Source organism: Elephas maximus, chromosome 19 (assembly GCF_024166365.1).
Source record: "Elephas maximus indicus isolate mEleMax1 chromosome 19, mEleMax1 primary haplotype, whole genome shotgun sequence".
Taxonomy (NCBI): Eukaryota; Metazoa; Chordata; class Mammalia; order Proboscidea; family Elephantidae; genus Elephas; species Elephas maximus.
Genome location: NC_064837.1, coordinates 8,262,758 through 8,282,722, shown reverse-complemented (window position 1 = coordinate 8,282,722; position 19,965 = coordinate 8,262,758). Strand labels below are relative to the sequence as shown.

General features: G+C 41.7%; 1 protein-coding gene across 9 annotated transcripts in view; it reads left to right on the top strand.

The window, feature by feature from the left end:
• Window positions 1-19,965, top strand: part of DNAH9 (dynein axonemal heavy chain 9) — a 468,295-nt gene that overhangs the window by 225,388 nt on the left and 222,942 nt on the right. For all 9 annotated transcript variants that reach the window (XM_049859546.1, XM_049859547.1, XM_049859545.1 and 6 more), the window contains 3 exons: window positions 6,507-6,672; window positions 9,211-9,313; window positions 9,892-10,131. In XM_049859546.1, coding sequence (XP_049715503.1) covers window positions 6,507-6,672; window positions 9,211-9,313; window positions 9,892-10,131 — 509 coding nt within the window. The remainder of the gene's footprint in view (window positions 1-6,506; window positions 6,673-9,210; window positions 9,314-9,891; window positions 10,132-19,965) is intronic.

Genomic DNA, 19,965 nt, shown 5'->3' with positions numbered 1-19,965 from the left:
GTTTACCTGACAAAGGCTTTGAGAGAGACATGAGAAGAGAGAGAAGAAAGAGCTGTAACACTGAAGATGGCAAGAAACGAATCGAGATGATGAGAAGCGGCAGCAAGAAGTGGAGAGAAGCAGAGCCTGGCAGCAGTAGGAGCTGAGAGCAGTCTTGGTTGGAAACTGTCCTGATTGACCAGCTAGACGTTGCTGTGAATTTCTGAACCCAAAGATGGAGGAAGGGTACTGAGGAGAGAAGGAATACCTACTGTGTGCTGGAGCCCCTGCGTGGTACAAACAGTTAAGCACTGAGCTACTAACTGAAAGGATGGCAGTTCAAATCCATCCAGAGACACCTCGAAAAAAAGGCCTATTGATCTACTTCCAAAAAATTCTATGGAGTACAGTTCTACTCTGACACAGTGGGGTCGCCCTGAGTTGCAGTTGACTCAGCAACAACTAGTGCTAGATAATGTTGTAGGTGCTGAGGTTATGACAGTGTACAAAAACTTATGTTCTTATAGAATTTATATCCTAGTGGGGAGAGGGTGAGATAACACACAAGGTAGATAAGTAAAATGTATCGAATATCAGGTAGTGATGTATTATGGAGAAATATGAAGCAGGGACACAGTGGGGTACAGAATTTAATTTTAGATATAGTGCCAGGGAAGTCCTACTGAGAAAATGGCACTTGAGTAAATAAATGCCTGATGGTTTGGAGGGGAGGGAGAAAACCAGGCTGGAAGTGGAAGAGGATTACAGGCAAGGAAACAGAGCAAGGGCCCTGAGGAGTGAGTGACCAGTGTGTCAGAGGAAGGATGGCTGCAGCAGAGGGTGTGACAGAGGGGGGACTGTGGGAGAGAAAATCTTGAGATGCAAGGTCTGCAGAAGTGGCCAGGCTGGCATTTGCTCCAACAGAGATGAGATGCCATTGGAGGGTTTTAAGCAGAAGGCACACATAGTCTGATTTACACTTTTCAAGGATAACCCCTTGTGATGGTTAAGGCTGTGTGTCACCTTGGCTGGGACATGATTCTCAGTGGTTTGGCAGTTACATAATGATCTGGTCATCCTTCATGATGTGATCTGATGTGATCAGCCAATCAGTTGTAAGCAGAATTTCCTTGGGAGTGTGGCCTGCATCTAGTGCATACATATGGACTTTCTGGCAAAGCTCATTTGCTTGCTCTGGATCCTGTATACATGTTATCATCCTCTGACCTCCAGTTCTTGGGACTTGAGCCAGCATCCTGCCATCTTACCTACCAATCTTGGATTTGTTAGTATCTGCAGCCTGTGAGTCAGCGGCCTGCTATCTGACCTGTAGGTCTTGGATTGGTCAGTCCCTGAAGTTACTTGAGTCAGGAGAAGTTTCCAGCCTAACGCATGGCTCACAGACTTGGGCCTTGCCAGCCTCTACAACTGCATAAGCCATTTTCTTAAGATAAATCTCTCCATATACATATATATTTGTTGTTAGGTGCCAAAAAGTCAGTTCCAACTCACAGTGAGCCCATATACAACAAAATGAAACGCTGCCCGATCCAGCACCATCCTCACAACCATCGCTGTGTTGGAGCCCACTCTGGCAGCCAGTGTGTCCATCTATTTCATTGAGGATCTTCCTCCTTCTTTCTGAACCTTTACCAAGCATGACGTCCTTATTCAGGGATTGGTCCCTCCTCTTAACATGTCAAAGTATATGAGATGAAGTTTCTCCATCCTCTTTCCTAAGGAACATTCTGGCTGTACTTCTTCCAAGACAGATTTGTTTGTTCTTCTGGAAGTCCATTGTATATTCGGTATTCTTTGCCAATGCCATAAATCAAAGGCATCAGTTCTTCTTAGGTCTTCCTTATTCATTGTCCAGCTTTCACATCCATATGACGTGTTTGAAAATACCATGGCTTGGGTCAGGCACACCTTAGGCCTCAAAGTGACATCTTTGCTTTTTAACACTTTAACAAGGTCTTTTATAGCAGATTTTCCCAACGTAATACATCATTTGATTTCTTGACTACTGCTTCCATGGGCGGTGACTGTGGACCCAAGTAAAATGAAATCCTTGACAACTTCAGTCTTTTCTCCACTTATCATGATGTTGCTTATTGGTCCAGTTGTGAGGACTTTTGTTTTCTTTATGTTGAGGTGTAACCCATACTGAAGGCTGTAGTCTTTGGTCTTCGTCAGAAGTGCTTCATTTTCAGCAAGCAAAGTTGCGTCATTTGCATATCGCAGGCTGTTAATGAGTCTCCAATCCTGATGTCACATCCTTCTTCATATAGTCCAGCTTCTTGGACTATTTGCTCAGCATACAGACTGAATAAGTACGGTGAAAGGTGACACACGCCTTTCCTGATTTTAAACCATCCAGTACCCCCTTGTTCTGTTCAAATGACTGCATATTGGCCTAAGCACAGATTCCTCATGAGCTCAATTAAGTGTTCTGGAATTCCCATTCTTCGCAATGTTGTCCATAATTTCTTATGGTCCACACAGTCAAATGCCTTTGTATAGTCAATGAAACACAGGCAAACATTTTCTGGTATTCTCGGCTTTCAGCCAAGATCCATCTGACATCAGCAATGCTCTCCCTTGTTCCACTGTTCTTCTGAATCTGGCTTGAATTTCTGGCAGTTCTCTGTCGATGTACTGCTGCAACCAATTTTGAATTATCTTCAGCAAAATTTTACTTGCATATGACATTAATGATATTGTTCAATAATTTCTGAATTCTGCAGGATCACCTTTCTTTGGAATGGGAACAAATATGGATCTCTTCCAGTCATTTGGCCAGGTAGCCATCTTTCCAATTTCTTGGCATAGACGAGTGAGCACCTCCAGTGTTGCATCCAGTTGTTGAAAAATCTCAGTTGGTATTCCATCAATTCCTGGTGCCTTGTTTTTCAACAATGCCTTCAGTGCAGCTTGAATTTCTTCCTTTAATACCATCAGGTTTTGATCATATGCTACCTCCTGCAGTGGTTGAACTTGGACCAATTCTTTCTGGTACCGTGACATTGTGTATTCCTTCCATCTTCTTTTGATGCTTCCTATGTCATTCAACATTTAACAATAGAATCCTTCAATGTTACAACCCAAGGCTTGAATATTTTCTTCAGTTCTTTCAGCTTGAGAAATGCTGAGCATGTTCTTCTCTTTTGGTTTCCTAACTCCAGGTCTTTGCACATTTCACTGTAATACTTTGTCATCTCAAGCTGCCCTTTGAAGTCTTCTCTTTGACTCTTTTACTTCACCATTTCTTCCATTCACTTTATCTACTCAATGTTCAAGAGCAAGTTTCAGAGTCTCTTCTGACATCCATTTTGGCCTTTCTTTTCTGTCTTTTTAATTACCTCTTGCATTCTTCATGTGTGATGTCCTTGATGTCATCCCACAACTCGTCTGGTCTTCGGTCATTAGTGTTCAATGCATCGAATCTATTCTTGAGATGGTCTCTAAATTCAAGTGAGATGTATTTACTCTAAGTCATACTTTGATTGTCCTAGATTTGTTTTAATTTTCTCCAACTTCAACTTGAACTTGCGTATGAGCAATTAATGGTCTGATCTGCAGTCAGTCCATGACCTTTTTCTGACTGTTGATATTGAGCTTGTCCATCATCTCTTTCCACAGATGCAGTCAATTTGTTTCCTGTGTATCCCATCTGCTGAGGTCCACGTGTATAGTCACTGTTTATGGACAAAGGTGTTTTCAATGATTAAGCCATTGATCTTGCAAAATTCTATCATGTGATCTCTGGTGTCATTTCTATCAAGCAAGGCCATATTTTCCAATTGCTGATTCTTCTTTGTTTCCAACTTTCACATTCCAATCGCCAGTAATTATCAATGCATCTTGATTGCATGTTTGATCAATTTCAGACTGCAGAAGTTGGTAGAAATCTTCAATTTCTTTGTCTTTGGCATTAGTGGTTGGTGCGTAAATTTGATTAAAAGTCATATTAACTGATTCTAGGCATGTGGATGTTTCCTATCACTGACAGTGTTATACTTAAGGATAGATCTTGAAATGTTCTTTTTGAAGATGAATGCTATGCCATTCCTCTTCAATTTCCATTCCCCGCATAGTAGACCATATGACTGTCTGATTCAAAATGGCCAACACCAGTCCATTTCAGCTCACTAATGCCTAGGGTATCAATATTTATGCATTCCATTACATTTTTGGTGACTCTAGTTTTTCTAGATTCATACTTCATACATTCCACATTTTGATTATTAATGGATGTTTGCAGATGTTTCTTCTCATTTTGAGTCATGCCACCTCAGCAAATGAAGGTCCTGAAAGCTTGACACCATCCATGTCATTAAAATCAACTTTACTTTGATGAGACAGCTCTTCCTCAGTCGTATTTTGAGTGACTTCCAACCTGAGGGGCTCATCTTCCGGCACTGTATGAGACAATGTTTCACTGCTTGTAATAGGGTTTTTACTGGACAATTTTTCAGAAGTATACTGCCAAGTCATTCTTCTAGTTCTACTTTAGTCTGGAACCTCCACTGAAAGCTTTCCACCATGGTGTCCCTGCTGGTATTTGAAATACTGGTGGCATAGCTTCCAGTATCATAGCAACACACAAGCCACCACAATATGGCAAACTGATGGACGGGTGGTGGCTCTTTCTCTGTGTATATATCTACATACACACACGTCACTGGTTTTGCTTCTCTAGAGAACTCAACCTAAGACTCCCGTTTTTGCTGCGTTCAGAATATAGTGAAGGGTGGCTAGGGTGAAAGCAGAGGAACTATTTGGGAGAATGTTGTAGTTACCACGTTGAGCTGATGGACAAGGATAGTAGCAGTGGAAACGGTGAAATGAGACAACAAATGGAAAACCACTTTGGAAATTGTGCCACTCTTCAAATATAAGGCAGCGTTGAAATGGTACAGGAAGAATGGCATGAATAAAAATGTAGACCCTGGTGGGGCAGCTGGCTGTACTTCACATGGTCGCAGAGTGAACCCCAATCCATTCCAGATGGGGCACAAATTCAGTAAGATGGTACAAATGAAGTCTGTGCCCAGGTATGGGCCTAATTATTTGGTCTTGTGTGTGGCAATGCAGAACTCAGAAATATGGTAGAAGGGTCACATTTCTTTATATGTCTTATTTACATAGACCCTTCAACGTCAGTATTTTTGCTAAGAAGTTAAATTCACTTGTGCTTCTCCAGTTCTGCCTGGAAACAGAGTAACTCACTATCATTGCATCTTGTATGTGACCTGGAGCTGAGCTTGGCCAAGAAGAGTTCAAAATGTGTCTGCTTTTCCTTAGGGAGTCCTCCCTTCCCCTGAAGAACTTAACAACATTCATTTGAGATACTCTGGTGTACTCCAAGGCCACTTCTTGCTAACTGACATGCTTTTCTCCTCAATAATCATTTAGAAGGATAAAGTGCCTAATCAACCCAAATTACAGGGCCTGCTTAATTCCAGGCTGATTTGAATATCACTGCCTCGAGATGAGGAGAAAGAAGTCTTCCTAAGGAGAGAATCTCCTATTAGAAGGACTGTTCTCGAAAGCTTGTCCTTGGCAGCCCATTAATTATATTTCATTTTGACAGATCTTGTATACAGTTGTTATATCTTTAGGGGAGAAGAAGGTGTTGGGTGATTAATTGGTTGATAGTGTATGTTAATATGATGCTAATTAAATTTAAATTTAATTCCTATTTGAAACACTTAATTTAACTCAGAACCTGAAAATTAGAATAGTCAAGCTTCTTGAAGGAACTTGTCTTTCTGTCACTTTCATATGTCTATTGACACTTTCTTCTTGTTTACAAACTTGTTTTTCAAGAGAAGAAATCAGATGTCTCTCAGCACTTCCAGCTGTAATAGCAAGTGTCGGTTCTTGCAATACATAAATATTTAATTGCTTTACTGAAAAAAAAAAAATCTATCTCCACTCTATTACTGAAGTTTGTTCTAAACAAGTCCTGTCAGGCTGGGAATCTGTGCTGTTTGGTTCCTGCTCTCTGTACGTAGTCTCCAGAAAGGCCCTCTGATGCTCGGTTAGGGTCCAGAAAACCTGCAGGCAGGGGAGGCAGCCATCCGTGACACTAGTGCCTGACACGTACTACCGCCATTAAACCTGTCGCTGTGGAGGCAACTCTGAATCATGGCGACCCCATGTGTGTCGAGGTACAGCTGTGCTCCACAGGGTTTTCAATAGCTGATTTTTTGGAAATAGATCGCCAGGTCTTTCTTCAAATGTGCCTCTGGGTGGTCGCAGATCACCCACCTTTTGGTTAGCAGCCAAACACTTTAACCATTTGTACGACCCAGGGACTCCACTGCCACCATTACTACCTAGTGGCTTCCAGCTTCACCTTCTGGCCTGGAAAATGCCTGAATCTAGTAGTTGCTGTTGCTGTGGGTGTTGCCTGTGTGTGTGCATGTGTGTGTACCATGGCTTGTCCTTGACATCTGTGCTGTCTCTGCTGGTATCTGAGGTTTGAAGCTTCTTCTCTCACTAACTGGCTCTCTCCGCAGGTGTCCTGGAGAAGCCTCTAGAAAAGAAGGCTGGCAGGAACTATGGCCCCACAGGCAACAAGAAGCTTATCTATTTTATTGATGACATGAACATGCCTGAGGTGGATGCCTATGGGACCGTGCAGCCCCACACCATCATCAGGCAACATCTGGACTATGGCCACTGGTAAGAGCAGACACGCAAAGGGCCTAGGGGTCAAGGGCCAGCACTAAGGCAGGGATGAAGGCAATCATTGTTACACGGGATGGCGGAGGAAGTTGCAAACTTCAGCTTAGTTCTGATGCCAGCATCCCGTGGTAAACCAGGTTCCTAATGGGATTCTGTGTTCTCTGGAATGCCTTTCAAACAGGGGCACGGGTATCCACATGAAAATTTTGACCAGAAAAGTTACTGAGCTCTCAGCTAAGGAAAAAAAGCTTAATTTTTTCTTCAAGACTCATCTCAAAAGTTGCCTTCTCCAGAAACCAGCTGCTCTCAAGTCAACTGTGACTCATGACAACCCCAAGTGTGAAGGAGTAGAACTGTGCTCCACAGGGTTTTCAAATCTGTGACCTTTCAAAAGCAGATCGCCATGCCTTTCTTTCAAGGCACCAGTGGGTGGACTCGAACCTCCAACCTTTTGGTTAGAAGCCAAGTTCATTACCCATTTGCACCACCCCGGGATTCTGGGCACCTTCAAATCCCTAAAGCAGAATTAACCACTCCCCCTCCATGGTCTGGTAACACTGAGCCGGTAACACCGGACGCATGTATCTGCAGGCAGGGAGTCTTCAGAGCTTTTGCCTCTTCAGAGCAGCTCCCAGGACTTGATATTATCTCTTGTAATACAATAGTTTTTAAGGTCAGGAGGTCTGAACTTTCCAGGAAAAAAAGAAAAAACAAGTCAGTGATTTGAGATGACTTTGGCTCACCTTCCTACTTCACAGCTGCTGAGAAAGAATGGCACACAGGAAGCGGGAATTCAGAGGGAATTATAGTTACGATGGTAATGTGAGTTACCTCTCATTCATTCCCAAAATCCTCATTGGATGCCTGCCATATACAACTCTCCACAGTCTCCACACTGGTATCTGAGCAGCTGCACTCTACTGGGAAAAACCATAGTCAAGCTAGCTAGTTTTACTTTAAATTCACAAACCTTGGTTTGTGGTTTTATGTCCCAAACCTCAAACTGGCAGTAGTAACTTCCTGGAAATTCTTCCATATTTCCTTAGTGTGTTTACCTTTCCACTCACAGCAACATTTATTTCATACATTCTTCTTTGTCCTCTAACCCCCCACCCTCCTCAGTTGATTGACCTTCACAGTTAACACAAACCCATCACAATCCTTACTTCTATACAACTTACATGCATCCGCCCCCACCTCCTCCTGTTACATCTTAATGTTGTTGTGATTGTTGTTAGTTGCCCAACAACAAATGGAAAACCACTTTGGAAATTGTACTGCTCTTCAAATATGTGGCCTTAATGTATAACAAAGCAAAACATTGCCTGTTCCTGCGTCATCTTCATGATATGTTTGAGCCCATTGTTGCAGCTACTGTGTCAATCCGTCTCATTGAGGGTCTCCTTCATTTTCATTGGCCCTCTTTACCAAACATTATGTCCTTTTCTAGAAATTGGTCTTTCCTGATGATGTGTCCAAAGTAAGTGAGTTGAGATCTCACCATTCTCACTTTTAAGGAACATTCTGGCTGTATTTCTTCTGTGACGGATTTGTTCATTTTTTGGCAGTCCAAGGTATATTCAATATACTTTACCAACACCACGGTTCAAATGCATCAGTTCTTCTGTCTTTCTTTTTCATTATCTGTGACCCATAGTGTTTTCATTGGCTAATTTTCAGAAGTAGATTGCCAGGCCTTTCTTCCTAGTCTGTCTTGGTCTGGAAGCTTCTCTGAAATCTGTACACCATGGGTGACCCTGCTGGTATTTGAGGTGTCATAGTTTCCAGCATCAGAGCAACACATAAGCCGCCACACTGCAACAAACTGACAGATGGGTGGTGGCCTGTTGTATCTTACCTAAGGCTTAGCCATCCATCAACATCTGATTCTACTCTCTCCCACCTCCTGAAATCCTCACATCTTCAATTAGTCCCCCCTCTCCTGACTGACTCCTTCACATCAATATTTAAACTTGCATAACTCTCCTCTATTGTGTTTTAAAAAATCATTTTCTCAATTTCTTTGTCCCTTTTCTCCTACACAACTAAATTTCCCACTCTGTTTCCATTTCTTCATCTCCCACTCATTCCACTGTCCACTATTCTTTGGCTTCTATTCCTCCACTTTACTGAACTATTCTTGCCAAATTACCAACTGCATCATTATTGCTAAACCCAACGGGCACCTTTGAGTCACTGTCTTTCTTATTCTCTCTGCAGCACTTGACGTGGTTGGCCACTCTATCCTTTGGGAAACACTGACTTCTTTTGGCTTTGGGATGCCACACCCCCTGATTTTCCTCTTAGTCCACCTTTGTGGTCTGTTCTTCCTATGCTATTTCCATAGAGACTGGTTTCCTGAGAATTTTGTCCTAGGCCCTTTTGTCTTTTCAGTCCTATCAGTGAATCTAGATATTTTACAACCCAAACACAGGAAAGTCAGAACATACCCTACCTCACCTTGACAAGGCACTCTTGTAACCCATCTGCCTGGGCCTTCACACAACTCTCTTCCATGGTTTCTGACTATTCCAGGTATGACAGGAACAAGCTGTCCCTAAAGGAGATCATGAATGTGCAGTATGTTTCCTGCATGAATCCCACTGCAGGCAGCTTCACCATCAACCCACGGCTCCAGGTAAGGGAGCAGCCAGGGCACCTGGGTCCTCAATACAACCTTACTAGGCTGATGATACTTCAGTATCAGTAAAAATTGGCCCTTACTCTGCCCAGCCCCTCAACGTGGTAAATCATACAGGATGCTGACTTACATTTCTAGGGGGCAGAGATACTCCTAGACCCAAATCAATAAAGCCTTTAGAGCTGGAAGAGCTCATAAGGTCATAAGACCCAACTCCCTCATTTTTCAGATGAAGGAACTTCAAAGAGATGAAATCACATCCCAAAGTCATGTGGATGCTAAGTATCAAATGTGGAACTGGACTCAGATTCTTTTCCTGCTACCGCATGCTGCCAACATTGGCCAAAAGTCCAAAGCCCATATTCCTCTAGATTGTACATTCAAACTAAGTTTGAATTTAGTGTGAGAAATGTGACCAGAACGTAGAACCCAAAGCCCCCAAAAATGTTCCCAGTGTATATTTCTCCTAAGAACTCTTGATTATTTTGTCCAAATCTAGCAAAAGTGATTTTTGTTCCAAGGAAAGGGATATCTAACACATGGTCTCTCCCACATACCTTTGTCCCCTTGCGCAGCGTCACTTCAGTGTGTTTGTGCTCTCCTTCCCGGGGGCAGATGCCCTGTCCTCCATCTACAGCACCATCCTGAGTCAGCATCTGAAGCTTGGAAACTTCCCAGCATCACTGCAGAAATCCATCCCCCAGCTGATCAATCTGGCCCTCACCTTCCACCAGAAAATTTCCACCACATTCCTACCCACCGCCATCAAATTTCACTATGTCTTCAATCTCAGAGATTTCGCCAACATTTTCCAGGTGAGCCCAGCTGCTCCGAGACACCCTAGAGGCTTAGTGATCATCCAGACCCTCCCACTCTTAATAAAATAATATTTAATGCCAAACTCTTTTGCAAATTCACAGTTCATATGGCATTGTGAACAGACATAGGTAAACAGCGTTGTGGGCACCTGAGGAGTGACTTCAATATATTAGAATTTTGTTTACTGATTATTTCTCAGTAAATATAACGCATTCCTGAGTTGTTTCCTTTGGGCTGGAGAAGTCTCAGCATCTTGAATATAATGTTATATAATTATCCCAGAATGCCTGGGAAGAAAAATGGCATAAAGGAAAGAAAGCAAAAACTATTGCAGTCCCTGATGGTACGCCCAATATTCTTGGGATGAAAAAGAACATCCCCCAAAGCATACATGATAGTTCTGCTTCAGATGAGGGAACTCTCTTACCCTGGACAATTCCCAAGGTCATGTGGATACTAAGTACCAAATTTGCACTTGGATTCAGATTCTGATTCCAAGTTCAGCTCACAAGTAGCCATATTGGAACTCCTGAGAAACCATCTGTAACCACTGGCACAGCCTCAGCCCTACAAACTCTGGGTTCTTTTTTTTTTTCCCACATTCTTTCAACTCCACATGTGGACACTCATGGCCTGTCTCTGCACCTGGCTTCCAGCTGCTTGAGCAGTCACTGTTCAAATCGCCAGAGTACAATCTGGCTTACGGTCTGAGCCCAGGACCTCTCTTACCCGTGGTCAGGTACAGCCTTTTCACCTGTGGAGTTCACGGTTCTTCTCTCCTGGACAAGAACCTGCAAACCCTACCCTTCCAAAAGACCCCTCTCCAAAATAGCACTAAGTTGTTATTGAGGGAAAGATGCCTTTTATACCAAGCAGAGTCACATCCATATGGAAATGTCTAAGCGAAGTGATTAGATAGTGAGGATGTGACCGTCCAATGAAGCAGACATGTTGTTAGTGGCCGTCGAGCCGGCGCCCGACTCATGGCGACCCCTCACACGATGGAAAGAAATGCTGCCCAGTCCTGTGCCATACCCATGATTGGGTGAAGATCCGATAGTTGTAGTACATAGGGTTTTCATTGACTTACTTTTGGAAGTATATCACCAGGCCATTCTTCCTAGTCTTAGTCTGGAAGCTCTGCTGAAATCCATTCAGCATCACAGCAACATTTGGTCCTCCACTGACAGATGGGTGGTGGCTGTGCTTGAAGTTCATTGGCCAAGAATCAAACGTGGGTCTCCTTCTAGGAGGGAAGAATTCTACCACTGCCTCCAAACAGACGTAAAACCCACTGCTGTGGAGTCAATTCCGACTCAAAGCAACCCATTAGGGCAGAGTAGAACTGCCAAATAGGGTTTCCAAGGCTGTAATCTTCAGGGAAGCAGACTGAGACATCTTTCTCCCACAGAGTTGCTGGTGGGTTCAAACGGCTGACTTTTTGGTTAGCAGCTGAGCACTGTAATCACAGTGCCACCAGGGCTCCTTTCAGGACAGATATAGTTGGAATTAATTCCCGCAGGGAACCGCATATGCGGGTAAGACTCTAGGGAACCTCAGACCAGCAAATATCCAGACCCTGTGGATATAGCCAGCATGTTCCAGCCAGGACTCTGGCAGAAACCTACCAAAAACTCGTTCAGAGATCCAAAAGCTATACTGCAGAAGGGCTTAGCCTGAAGGTGAAGCCACTGAGCCCCACATAACATCTGTGAGAACACATCTAAGCTGTCTCACAATATCACTCCTGAGTCAGATGTAGCTCCCAAACGTTAAGTCATTTAAAAAATGAAGAAACAGAGACCATAGAGATTATATAGATTTGTATAAGAGCCCAGAGCCAGCCATTGAAAGAACTGGAACTAGAATCCAGGTCTTCTCAGGTTCCTGACCTGACTGCCCTTTCTACCACACCATTCTGTTCAATAGACAGAAAAAGCGTTTGATGGTTGAGGCAGCAAGAGAGACTCATCTCAAAGCCTGTATGGCCCCAGCTGTGTGGCTTCAGGCCTGGAGAAGGGCCAAGTGTGTGCTTACCCATTATTAGCTCCCACTTACTGAACATTCTACCACCTGTCTGTCAGTGTGTGGTACTGTGGTGCCTTGCATGTTGCTATAATGCTGGAAGCTACGCCCTGGGATTTCAAACACCAGCAGGGTCAACCACGGTGGACAGATTTTAGTGGGACTTCCAGACTAAGGCAGACTAGGAAGAAAGACATGGCAATCTACTTCCAAAAATCAACCAGCAAAAAACCCTATGGATCACAGCTGAATACTGGCCAATACAGTGCTGGAAGAAGAGCCTTTAGATTGAAACACTCAGAATACACAGTGGCCACCATAATGGACTGGAGCACACCAATGACCATGAAGATGGTGCAGTGCTGGACAATGTTTTGTCCTGTTGTATGTGGAATCACCATGAGTTGGAGCAGATTCAACAGCATCTAACAACAAGTGAACATAAATTGAGAAAGACTGGATATTACAGTCAAGCCTTAGGTGAAGGATTTTTTATCTCATCTCTCTTAAATCTCATACAACACTATGAGGTGGGGGCGTTGCCATCCACATTTTGCAAATGAAAAATGGGGTTAAAGTTCTTTGATCAAATTGTCATCACTCATAAGAGCAGAACTAAAGGAAGAAGAGTGGGTTAAGCCCCAGAAGAGCCCAGTTGCCGTCGAGTTGATTCCGACTCATGGAGACCCCTTGTTTGTCAGAGTAGAACTGTGATCCATAGGGTTTTCTTTTTTTAATAGTATTTTATTGTAGTTTTGGTGAAAGTTTACACAGCAGGTTAAATTCCCATTTGACAATTTCCACAAACTGATCAATAACATTAATTCCATTTTCCACATTGTGTCAACATTGTCTTTAACTGTGTTCTGGTTGTTCCATTTCCCGTACTCTGGTTTCCCTAACCCCTTATCTTCTCATCTTTGCTTTGGAGTAAATGTTGACCTTTTCGGCTCATACAGATGTTTTTTTAGTACAGCACCTATCTAAGTGGTAATAGCCTTTATTTTGTGTGTCACTCTGCTTTTCTGCTAAAAGGAGATCTCGGGGTTGTTTGGGTCTAAGGTTTAAGGAGTGTCTCAGGGCAATAGTCTCAGGGAGTCCTCTGGTCTCAGGTCATCCAGTTAGTCTGGCCTTTTCTAAGAACTTGAGTTTTGATCTGCGTTTGTCTCCCATTCTAACTGGAATCATCTATTGTGCCTCCAGTCAGATCGGTCAGCGGTGGTAGCCAGGCACCATACAGTTCTGATCTTCTGGTAGATGAGGCCATGGCTCGTGTAGGCTATCACCCTTGAAGACTTGTTTCTTCTCTGTGATTTTGGTTACTTTCTTACTCTTTTGCCCCTGACAAGTAGAAACCAATAGTTGTATCTTAGATGGCCACTCATAAGCTTTTAAGACCCCAGATGCTACTCACTTCACTACAATGCAGAACATGAACTTTGTGAGCTGTGTTATGCCAGTTGACTGAGTTGTCCAATGGGACTATGGTCCCAAGCTTTCAGACCTAGAAATCTAATCTCAGAAGGTATTTGGTTATGTCTGGGGAGTATCTGTAGTTGTATCTTCAATGAATATATGTGCCTGCCCACACATATTTGTATTTACAGTATGTATAGATACTTCTCATTCCAACCAATAGCAACTCTATAGGACAAAGTAGAACTGCCCCAAAGGGTTTCCAAAACTGTAATCTTTACAGAAGCAAATTGCCACATCTCTCTCCCACAGAGCAGCTAGTGGATTTGAACCGCAGACCTTTCAGTTAGCAGTCGAGCTCTTAACCACAATGGGTTTGGCTCTTTTTTTTTTGGTTATAGATACTTCTATCTGTTCTCACATATGAATACACCTGTACCTACTCATATATGCCTATACCCATCCATATGTGATCCTAGACTCATTTTTTGTTCTTTGTTGGAGTTGTTGCCTACTTATATATGTCAAATTCTTTGGTACAGGCATCCTTTTCTCACGGGCACTTCTTAGCAGCATCATTTACTTTGGCCATACTGTGTTCACTACACACATTCAGTGCCACTTTTCCCATCACCAACAATAACAAGTGTCTACGATCTACAGCGTGCTTCCCCATCCTTCCTCACCTCCCCCTAGTAACCACCAATGAACATTGGTCTCTTTATGTATGTCTATTATCTTCTTTAAAAGAGGAATCATACAATAGTTCTCCTTTTGTGCTTATTTCACTTACCATTATGCCCTCCAGGTCCATCCATGTTATAATATGTTTCACAGAATATTATTGTTCTTTACGGTGGCATAGTATTCCCTTGTGGTATGTACCACGTTTTGCTTATCCATTCATTTGCTGATGGGTCCATAGGGTTTTCAATGTCTGGTTTTTCAAAAGTTGATCACCAGCCTTTCTTCTGAGGCCCCTCTGGATGGACTCAAATTTTCAATCTTTCTGTTTGCAGCTGAGTGTGTTAACTGTTTGCGTCACCATGGACTCCCATCTCCAATTTAGAGATGACAAAACTGAGCACAAACAAATTGAGTACGTTGACTGAGATTGCATAACTGGTAAGCAGCAGTGTTGAGATTCAAAACTAGAAGGTCCAGTCCAGAGTCCACACTGGGTAGGTTTACAAAGAAAAAACAAAAACAAAAAACCCAGTTGCCATAGAGTCAATTCCAGTTCATGGTGTCCCCGTGTCTTTCAGTGTAGAACTGTGCTCCATAGGATTTCCAATGGCTGGTATTTCAGAAGTAGATCTCCAGGCCTTTCTTCCAGGGTGCTGCTGGGTGTACTTAAACCTCCAACCTTTCAGTTAGCAGCTGAGTGTGTTCACCATTTGCATTACCCAGGGACTCTGTGTAGGTAATTTGGGGTTTTCTATTCCGGCCTTGTTTTAGTGGTAACTGGTGCAGTGGTAAAGAAGAACTACATAGGGGAGCTATTAGAGCAGTGACTCAGAGTCTTGTTCCCCTGGTCTGTTTCTTTGCCTGACACAGGGAGCCTGAGTGAACCCCTGGAAACTCTATCTCATCTAGGCATCTCTTCAGTCTGCCAGCTGTCAACAACCTGCCACTGGTGTGGGAGGACGGGTGTACCACCTGAAGCTGCCTGCCTCTCTTCCACCTACGAGGCAGAGTCTCTAAAACACAGCCCCTTGCCTTCCTCTTCCAGAGGGGAGTTTCAAGCTTATAGTTTTACCACAAGCTCGTCTTGTCTCCCTCCTACCTCCCTCCCTGCCTGCCAGCTTGTCTAAAGGCCTGATGGAAGAGATTAAGGTGATGGCTGGATGCCCACAGGGGGACAGACACTGTCTACAGAACACTGTTCTCTTCCTCCATGCAGCTTGAATCAGAGCTCAAGAATTCAGATCTTTGCACTTTCCTCACTCTGACCAGTCAGAACAGAATTTGTTAGTGCTCTGTATAGCAGAAATCATTAACTCTTCCCTTCTCAGTCTACCCATAACTAGCTAAATTGTGCAAAGTTTGCCTTTGACATGCTCACATTTACTCAGTCCTTGGTTGCCAGTCAGCTTGAGTGGGTGGCTATAATGGAGTTTATAAATGTCACTGTAAAATATGAAACCTTAGAAAACAGAAGCACCTGGCTGGTGCTTGTGATAGTTAATATTATGTGTCAACTTGGCTAGGCATTGGTTCCCAGTTGTTTAGCTAAACACTGGTCTAATTACTAGTTACTGATGGAGAAGTTGCGTGTGATCAGATCAGTTGGCCTTGGGTAGAGCAGATTACTTTCCATAATGCAATCTAACCTGATATAATTACTTCACATCTAATGTAGCATAAGGTAATCCCCTTCCACAATATAATGTAATCAATCAATCTCGGTTGAGGTTATGCCAGTGTAGTATGGATCCTAAACCTAAATCACTATGACAAGAAATTTAGAAGACAGCTACCTGGCCAACTGACTGGAAGAGTTCCATATTTATGCCTATTCCAAAGAAAGGTGATCCAACAGAAAGTGGAAATTATTGAACAATATCATTAATACCACATTCAGGTAAAATTTGCTGAAGATAGTTCAAAAACAGTTGCAGTAGTACATCGACAGGGAACTGCCAGAAACTCAAGTTGCTTACAGAAGAGGACATGGAACAAAGGATATCACTGCTGATGTCAGATGGATTTGGCTGAAAGCAGAGATTACCAGAAAGATGTTTAAGTGTTTTATTGACTATGCAAAGGCGTTTGACTTTGTGGATCTTAACAAATTATTAACATTGTAAAGAATGGGAATTCCAGAACCCTTAACTGTGCTCACGTGGAATCTGTACATAAACCAAGAGGCAGTCATTTGAACAAAACAAGGGGATACTGCATAGTTTAAAATAAGGAAAGGTGTGCTTCAAGGTTGCATCCTTTCACCAAATTTATTCAGTTTGTGTCCTAAGCAAATAATCCAAGAAGCCAGACTATATACAGCTGACACAACCTGCTTGCTGAAAGTGAAGAGGACTTAAAGCACTTATTGATGAAGATCAAAGACTACAACCTTCAGTATGGATTACACCTCAACATAAAGAAAACAAAAATCCTCACAACAGGAGCAATGAGCAACATCATGATAAACAGAGAAAAGATTGAAGTTGTCAAGGATTTCATTTAACTTGGATCCACAGTCAACAGCCATGGAAGCAGCAGTCAAGAAATCAAAAGACACATTGCTTTGGGCAAATCTGCTGCAAAGGACCTCTTCAAAGTGTTGAAGAGCAAAGATGTCACCCTGAAGACTAAGGTGCACCTCACCCAAGCCACAGTATTTTCAATCTCATCATATGCATGTGAAAGCTGGACAATGAATAAGGAAGACCGAAGAAAATTGACGCCTTTGAATTGTGGCGTTGGTGAAGGATATTGAATATACCACGGACTGCCAAAAGAACGAACAAATCTGTCTTGGAAGAAGTACAACCAGAATGCTCCTTAGAGGCAAGGATGGCGAGACTGCGTCTTACATACTTTGGACATGTTGTCAGAAGGGATCAGTCCCTGGAGAAGGACATCATGTTTGGCAGAGTACAGGGTCAGCGGAAAAGAGGAAGACCCTCAATGAGGTGGATTGACACAGTGACTGCAACAATGAGCTCAAGCATAACAATGATTATAAGGATGACTCAGCATCGGGCTGTGTTTCATTCTGTTGTGCCTAGAGCCGCTATGAATCGGAACCGACACGACGGCACCTAACAACAACAACACAACTGCTGGTACAATGTTAAAGAAAAGTGCTGAGAATAGTATCCTTGTTGCATTCCTAATTTTAGGGGGGGAAGCTTTTAATAGTTTGTCATTCAATATGATGCTTACTGTAGATTTTTGTAGATGCTATTTCCTAGCTTAATAAATTGCCTTCAGTTTATAATTTCCTAAAAGTTTTAATCATGAATGTGTGTTGAAATTTAACAAAGGGTTCTTCTGCATTGGTTGAAATAATTCTATCATTTTTTCTTCTTTATTTTGGCAATGTGATAAATTATATTAATTATTTTTGAAAATTAGACCAACCTTGCATACTGGAGTCAACCAAACTTGGTTGTGACATGTTGTCCTTGTATATTTTGCTGAGATTCATTTGCCTTTTTTTTTTTTTTTTTGTATATACCCACTCCTCACTTATTGAAATAATTAAGTTCCAAAGGCCAGGTCATTATGCAAAAATCGGTGTTAATTGAAAGTGGAGAATGACCACACCAGATCTCAAAATATTATGTGGGACATATATGTCCCTCTGGACACAAGAGGTGAAAAATGTAGATGGGTGCTATACGTCCCACTGGTCATCTGGAGTTTTCTTTGTAGAAAGCTTTAAATTATGAATTAAATTTCTTTAATATATATAAAACTCTTCAAATTTTCAGTTTCTTCATATATCAGTTGTGGTAAGATGTCCATGTCATCAACAATTTATAATTTATTGGCATAAAGTTGTTTATACCACACTCTTATTATCTTTTTAATATTGGCTGTAGCTGGCATTATATGCTCTTTTTTATTCTAGATATTATTGTATGTGCCTTTTCCTTTTTTTCTTCTATTAGTTTTGATAGGAAGTTATCGATCATGTTAATCTTTTCAAAGAACCTGAAAATTATGCTAATATTATGCATTTGACTTTGCTCATCATCATCACTTGTTTGATATCTGCTTTTACAGCATAGTATTTCCTTCTATCTTTATAATCTCTATCTTCCTACTTACTTTAAGTGTGGGACTAATTTGCTCTTCTTTTTCTAACTTCTTGAATGTTTACTTTGATGATTAATTGTCATCTTTTCTTCTCTTCTAATTCATTCATTTTAAGGCTATAAATTCACCTCTAACTATACCATTAGCTGCGTCAAACAAGATTTGATATATTCTATTTTTATTATCTTTCTGTTCAAAAAGTTTCTTAATTTCCACTATGATTTCTTCTTTGAACCATGGAATATTTAGAAATGTATTGCTTTACTTTTAAACATTTAGAGATTTGAGGCAGAGCCAACATAGCATCCTTGACTGACGTACCATGCTGTCACTCTGCAGCAAAGACCCAAAAAACTAAGCAGAACAGATACAAACATCAATCCTGGAAACCTGAGCAAAAATTATGGGATACAGAACTAGACCAAACACTGAAGGGAAGAAGAAACTGACAGAAAACAGAGAAAGAGGAGAGATACAGAGTGGAGGTTCCCTGACAACTAATGTGGCACAATGTTGAAATATTAAAGGGAGTTCTTCGGTTAAAGAACCAACAACATCAAACAACAACCAGAGCCTAGGACACAGGACAGCTTCAACCAGATACTAACCTAGGTAAAGAACTCTCAGTAATAAAACAACACCAAAAGACTTAAAACGGAAACAGAAATGCCAATCTGTAAATGATGACAACTTCAAAACAATAAAAGGGAGAGTAAATGGTATAGATAAGCAGCTTTCAAATGGAGAGGTGATATCAAGTAATAAAAGACTGGTTCAACCTTAGGAAGATAAGGGTAAGTTTCAAGGTAACCACAAAGATAGTTACCAACCTACTCATCAAAGTAAAAAGAAGAAAAACATAAAGACTCAGTAAACATAAAATCTATAACAAAAGAAACTCCACAAACAAAAGGAACTCAGCAAGGAAAGTAAGAGAAACAAAGAAAACGTCACCACCACAAAAAATACACCAATATGACAGCAATAAACTCCTACCTATCAATAATCAAACTGAATATAAATGGCTTAAATGCTTAAATGCAATCATAAAGAGGCAGAGAGTGGCAGAATGGATTAAAAAACATGACCCATCAATATACTGTCCACAAGAGATAAATCTTAGACACAAAGACATAAATATATTAAAAAAATCAAAGGATGTAAGATACATCTGTTGGCCCCATCCTGTCTGGAGCAAAGGAGAATGAAGACAACCAAAGACACAAGACCTACATAAGGGGAAAAACATACTATGTTCATGGATAGGAAGACTCAACATGGTGAAAATGTCAGTTCTACCCAAAGTGATCTACATTTACAATGCCATCCTGATCCAAATACCCACAGCATTCTTTCACAAAATGGAAAAACTAATCACCAACTTTATATGGAAAGCAAAGAGGTCCCAGATAAGGAAAGCATTATTGAAGAAAAAGAACAAACTAGGAGGCTTCACACTACTTGATCTTAGAATCTACAGTACAGGCATGGTAGTCAAAACAGCCTGGTACTCATAAGTGGCAGACATACAGACCAATGGAACAGAATCAAGAAACCAGCTGTGAATCCATCCGGCTGTGGTCCACTGATCTTTGACATAGAACCAAAGTCTATTAAAT